The sequence below is a fragment of the Anopheles coluzzii genome, chromosome 3, assembly GCF_943734685.1.
Source record: "Anopheles coluzzii chromosome 3, AcolN3, whole genome shotgun sequence".
Lineage (NCBI taxonomy): Eukaryota > Metazoa > Arthropoda > Insecta > Diptera > Culicidae > Anopheles > Anopheles coluzzii.
Genome location: NC_064671.1, coordinates 62700724 through 62706828, shown reverse-complemented (window position 1 = coordinate 62706828; position 6105 = coordinate 62700724). Strand labels below are relative to the sequence as shown.

Sequence of the window (6105 nt, the reverse complement as noted above, 5' to 3'; positions counted from 1 at the left end):
GATCCCATCCTCGTCGCCACTTTTATGTTTTCGATTATTATAACATTTATTGCACGAATTACATAATAAATAATAACACAAAACACAATACATTGAATTATGGGGCCGCGCGCACGAGCCGAACCGTGAGCCCTACCGGGAGCCCTGCTCGACCGGTAGCCTGTAACACACTCCCTCGGGTAGGTGCGCTCTGCACACACTTAGCGCGCATCGCTAAGTGCGGCGTATTAGTGTGCGTGAGCGCAGTGTCGATTCCTGGATGTCGACCAGCAGCAGCGCAACTGCTACGGCGAATCCAGGGCTCGGCACGTCTATCCACAACAGAATATGCCTGTGTCATCTGGTCTCCTGTCCAACTATCTCTGCTCCAAAGGATTGAGAGGATCCAGAGACGTTTTACAAGGATCGTATTTCGTAGGTCGCTGGGTCATCACTCTATTCCGCTTCCTTCGTATGACGATAGATGCACTCTATTAGGCCTTGCCAAGTTGGAGCACCGCCTCTCGGTCGCTCAGGCTTCTTTCGTTGCTGGCATATTCCTCAATACGATTGATACTCTTTCACTTCTGTCGCGCTTACATTTGTGTTGTGATCGTATTGTTGCTCACCCCTGGATCGCGGCTGGAGACAGCCGCCGATACCAGTCAGGCGGCCGACGCAACGAGAGAGGCGAAAACTAGATAGGCAAGGCGAAATCAGGAGAATTAGAAGTAGGAGAATTAGAATCTAGGAATTGCTCTCTCTCTTCCGATCTGGCTTTGGTGGCGAACGGTTGTGTGTCAGCGCGGCACGGATGTTATCATTTTACTTATAATATAAGTTGTAAATTGTAGTTTGTGTTCGCGTCATTATCATCAACGCTTCATCGGTCATCCGAACACAAAAGTGGCGACGAGTCTAACGTTTTTCTGTTTTTATTGTTTTATTTTACCCACGCGACGAAAATTCCGCGACCACAACGCAAACGACGGAGGATGAGCACCATTGAGGCAAACGGTGCAGGCGTGCATCCCGATGAAGATCAACGGCGCTCGTCATTTGGACGGCCCAGTGCATTGGACCCGGTGCAACAACCCGGCGGACCTGTTATTGGCGGTGTTACGCAGCACCATGCCGGTACTTATCCTGAGCAAGCTGTAAATTTCGGCCGTGATGACCGGCCTGCGCCATCGCATTCGGGTGTCCCTCCGCCATCGCACTTTGCTGCTCAACATGGGTCATCGCAACCATTGCCAACGGGGTCGATGATCTCAGGCTCCAGCACAGGCGCCAACACGATGGCGGAAACGTTGCAGCTACTACAACAACAGATGGCACAGCAACAGCAGTTGCTGAATCAAATCATGTGCCAGCGAATGTATACGCTGAATCCTGCCGTCCCCAGCTTCCAGCCGGAGCAAGTGATCGAAGCGCTCTCCCGCAACATTAGTGAATTTCGTTTCGATGGTGAGAGCGGCATCACTTTCAGAGCGTGGTTCTCGCGCTACGACGAGTTGTTCAAAAAGGATGCGGCTCGTATCGACGATGCAGCGAAGGTTCGTCTACTGCTACGCAAGCTCGGCCCCATTGAGCATGACAGGTATTTATCGTTCATTCTACCTGCGCGCGCTAGTGATTTCCATTTCGATGAAACGATAGCACAGCTCGAAACTTTATTTGATACACGCGAATCACTACTTAGTAAACGTTTTAAGTGTCTCCAATTACACAAAAAAAGTAGCGAAGATCATCTCACATTTGCGTGCCGGCTCAACAAAGCGTGTGTTGATTTTGAGCTAAGTAAAATGGGAGAAGAGCAGTTAAAGTGTTTGCTTTTCGTGTGCGGACTCAAGGACGAGTCAGATAAGGACATGAGGACTAGGATGCTCGCGCGTATAGAGGATAAGCCTGATGTTACGTTACAACAATTATCAGCTGAGTGTCATAGAATAGTTAATTTAAAGCGGGACAGCGCCATGATAGAGTCGAATGCGCAGGAAAATGTATTTGCCGTACAGTCGCGGGAACAGCGGTTCCAACGTTCGCCACCAACACAATTACGAAAGCCAAGGTATAATTGCTTTAAGTGCGGTGATTTACACTGGGTTAGTGAATGCCCGTTTTACAACAACAAATGCAACGATTGCAACCGTTTCGGTCATAAGGAAGGTTATTGCCAGTCAAGCCAAAATCATAACCAAAGTTATAAGCCAAAGTGGAAGCCAGGATTTAAAAATCGGAATGTAGCTAATACCAAAGTCGTGAAAGTCAATGTGTTCAATGTTAATAATCATCGTCGGTTTGTTGATATAACGCTTAACGCTATGCCTGTCCGTTTGCAATTGGATACGGCATCTGACATCAGTATTGTGAATAGACAGACATGGGAGCGAATAGGGAGACCTCGGTTAGATCCAGCATCAGTGATTGCAAAGAATGCCTCAGGAGAAGAGCTTGCCATTGATGGAGAATTTTATGCCAAAGTGTGTGTAGGAGAACAAACATCGCAAAATTTAATAAGAGTAACTGGAGTGAATTTAATGCTTCTGGGAGCAGATTTGGTGGATGCTTTAAAACTAGGTGCAACACCAATGGATCAATTTTGCACTCAGGTGATGACGTGTACTAGTCAACTTCAGCAGCGGTTTAACACAGTTTTTAACGGAAAAGGATTTTGTTCGAAGGCCAATATACAGTTAATATTAAAAGATAATTGTCGACCTGTATTTCGTCCACCAAGACCAGTAGCGTATGCAATGCAGGAGGCAGTAAAAAGTGAATTAGACCGGTTAGAGCAACTTGGAATCATTACTCCGGTGAATTTTTCCGAATGGGCTGCACCAGTAGTCGTAGTTCGGAAATCGAATGGTGCAATTCGAATCTGCGGGGATTATTCAACGGGGTTGAATGATGCTCTTCAACCCTATGACTACCCGCTACCTCTCCCGGAGGATATTTTTGCGCGTCTGGCAAACAGTATTGTCTTTAGTAAAATAGATCTTTCCGACGCATTCTTACAAGTCGAGATAGATCCGCGCTATCGTAATTTGCTTACAATTAACACACACAAAGGTCTATACAATTACAATCGCCTTCCACCTGGCGTTAAGATAGCCCCTGCTGCATTTCAACAAATCATAGACGCAATGTTAACTGGATTAAACGGTGTTTCAGGCTATTTAGACGACATAATTATTGGAGGTAAAACTCAGCAGGAGCATGATGAAATATTGGTTAATGTACTTAAGCGAATCGAAGAGTTTGGTTTTACCATAAGAGCGGATAAATGTGCTTTCAACGTCAAAGAGATAAAGTACCTGGGCCATATTATCGACAAGAGAGGTCTACGCCCTAACCCGGACAAAATCGAAGCGATCATGAAAATGCCAGAGCCAACAGATGTATCGAGCGTACGATCTTTCCTGGGTGCCATAAATTATTATGGCAAGTTTGTTCCTAACATGCGAAATTTGCGCTATCCGCTTGATAATCTCTTGAAAAATAACCATAAGTTTGAGTGGACTGCAGAATGTAAGGCAGCATTTGATTCTTTTAAGAAAGTATTGTCATCAAATCTTTTACTCACACACTATGATCCGAGGCAACAAATAATTGTATCAGCAGATGCTTCCTCAATCGGGCTCGGAGCTACTATTTGTCAGAAATACCCAGATGGGTCAATAAGAGTCGTACAACACGCATCGCGAGCTTTAACCAAAACAGAGCAGGCATATAGTCAGATTGATAGAGAGGGTTTAGCAATAATTTTTGCTGTTGTTAAATTTCATAAAATGATTTACGGCAGACATTTTTACCTCCAAACCGACCATCGCCCGTTATTGAGAATATTCGGCTCAAAGAAAGGCATTCCTACATATACAGCCAATCGTTTGCAGCGTTTTGCATTAACCCTGCTCGCCTATGATTTTGAGATTCAATATGTACGCACGGAAGATTTTGGAAACGCAGATATTTTATCAAGATTGATCAGCAGACATGAGAAGCCTGAATCTGAATGCATGATAGCCAGCGTGGATGTAGAAGAAGATTTAGCGTATGTAGCAATTAACTCGCTGTCAGCATTTCCGCTCACTCATGAAGAGGTTGCCAATGCTACGTTTAATGATACGCTCTTAAGAAAGGTATATGGATTTGTGAAACATGGTTGGCCTCGCGACATGCAGTATGGAAAAGATCTATCATGTTTTTATAGTCGGAAAGATGCACTAACGATAATACAAGGAAGCATAATTTTTGGAGAGAGGGTAGTGATCCCAGCAATATTACAAAATCGATGTCTTGATCAGCTCCATAAAGGTCACCCAGGGATAGTCCGGATGAAAGCAATCGCTCGTAGCTATGTGTATTGGCCGTCAATGGATGTAGATATAGTTGATTTGGTCAACAGTTGCCAGGCATGTCAGTCTGCAGCAAAAGCACCACCGAAGGAGAAAATAGCAACTTGGCCAGAAACACTAGCACCCTGGGAGAGAATTCATATAGATTACGCAGGGCCAGTCGACGGGTTTTATTTCTTGGTAGTAGTCGACTCGTTTTCCAAATGGCCAGAAATAATTAAAACTTCAAGCACTACAGCGGCTGCAACTGTGAGAATGCTACATGGATTGGTATCACGTTTTGGATCACCTGTTACGTTGGTCAGCGATAATGGACCACAATTCACAGGCAGTGTGTTTAAAGAGTTTTGTGATCGGCATGGAATAAATCATATGACTACAGCCCCATTTCATCCACAATCTAACGGGCAAGCCGAAAGATTTGTGGACACATTGAAGCGAGCGTTACGAAAAATTCGAAACAGTGATTTATCATTAGATGAGGCTTTGGAGACATTTTTGCAAGTATATCGGGCTACACCGCACCCATTATTAGAACGGCATAAAACACCTGCTGAAATCATGTTTGGTCGTCCCATACGTACCGAGTTAAATCTGCTTAGACCTACAAAAACTACTCAATTGCAATTAGCTTCCGTATCACGCACATTCCAAATTGGTGAACCAGTATTTATGAAATATTTCACGCACAATGCATACAAATGGATATCAGGCAAAGTTGAAAAACGGCTAGGGAATGTTATGTATGAAATTAAAACAGCAGATAGCAAAATCCATAGGCGTCATATCAATCAGCTTCGCAAGCGTAATGTATACTCAGAACATGAGCACCATCCCGATGGATTGCCGCTAGACGTTTTGCTAAGTGAGTGGAATTTAAAAGGCACACATCATACGATAGAGCACGCAGCATTGCCTATACCACTAACTAACACCGACATAGATATCCTTCCCAATCAACGTCCTCGAATTAGTCGCACGCTGGAACGACCTCCTCGTCGATCTTCTCGTATTAGAAGACCGCCACGTAGGTTCGAATCGTACCAGCGAATTTAAAGGAAGGAGATGTTGTGATCGTATTGTTGCTCACCCCTGGATCGCGGCTGGAGACAGCCGCCGATACCAGTCAGGCGGCCGACGCAACGAGAGAGGCGAAAACTAGATAGGCAAGGCGAAATCAGGAGAATTAGAAGTAGGAGAATTAGAATCTAGGAATTGCTCTCTCTCTTCCGATCTGGCTTTGGTGGCGAACGGTTGTGTGTCAGCGCGGCACGGATGTTATCATTTTACTTATAATATAAGTTGTAAATTGTAGTTTGTGTTCGCGTCATTATCATCAACGCTTCATCGGTCATCCGAACACAAAAATTTGTATGCACCTTGTCGCACCTTACGTTATCGTTTTCGTCTCCAGTTACCTATATGTCGTACACGTTTTGCTCGCAATGAGCCTTTTGTAAGAGTTATATCGTCTTTTAATAGTACTTCAGATCTGTTCGATTTCAACCTATTCTATCCTGTCTACCGATCCCGTCTTCGCTCCTTTTCCGTACCATAAACTCCTTCCAACTCCTTTGTGAATAATTGTATACTATAGTCAGTAAGCACTATTGCTGTAACCCAACGTGGCCGAGCAATTAATAAAATAAAAATAAAAATAAAAAAATAAAAATAAATATTACCGTTGCCACGTTTAAATGTTTATGTCTGTATTCAAATACATAGAAAGTGTAAACTATGTAAATGTTACCTTAGTTTTATATACGTC

The 6105-nt window shown here is 44.1% G+C and overlaps 1 protein-coding gene across 1 annotated transcript; it reads left to right on the top strand.

Moving 5' to 3' along the window:
- Positions 1 to 567: 567 nt before the first annotated feature.
- On the top strand, positions 568 to 5705 carry LOC125907397 (uncharacterized protein K02A2.6-like). The gene has a single exon (XM_049609270.1). It carries the CDS (start codon positions 975 to 977, stop codon positions 5391 to 5393), a length of 4419 nt encoding a protein of 1472 aa, XP_049465227.1. The 5' UTR covers positions 568 to 974; the 3' UTR covers positions 5394 to 5705.
- The last annotated feature ends 400 nt before the right edge of the window (positions 5706 to 6105 follow it).

Coding starts and splice junctions, on each gene's coding strand:
- LOC125907397 (XM_049609270.1), top strand. CDS start 975: ATGAGCACCATTGAGGCAAACGGTGCAGGCGTGCATCCCGATGAAGAT.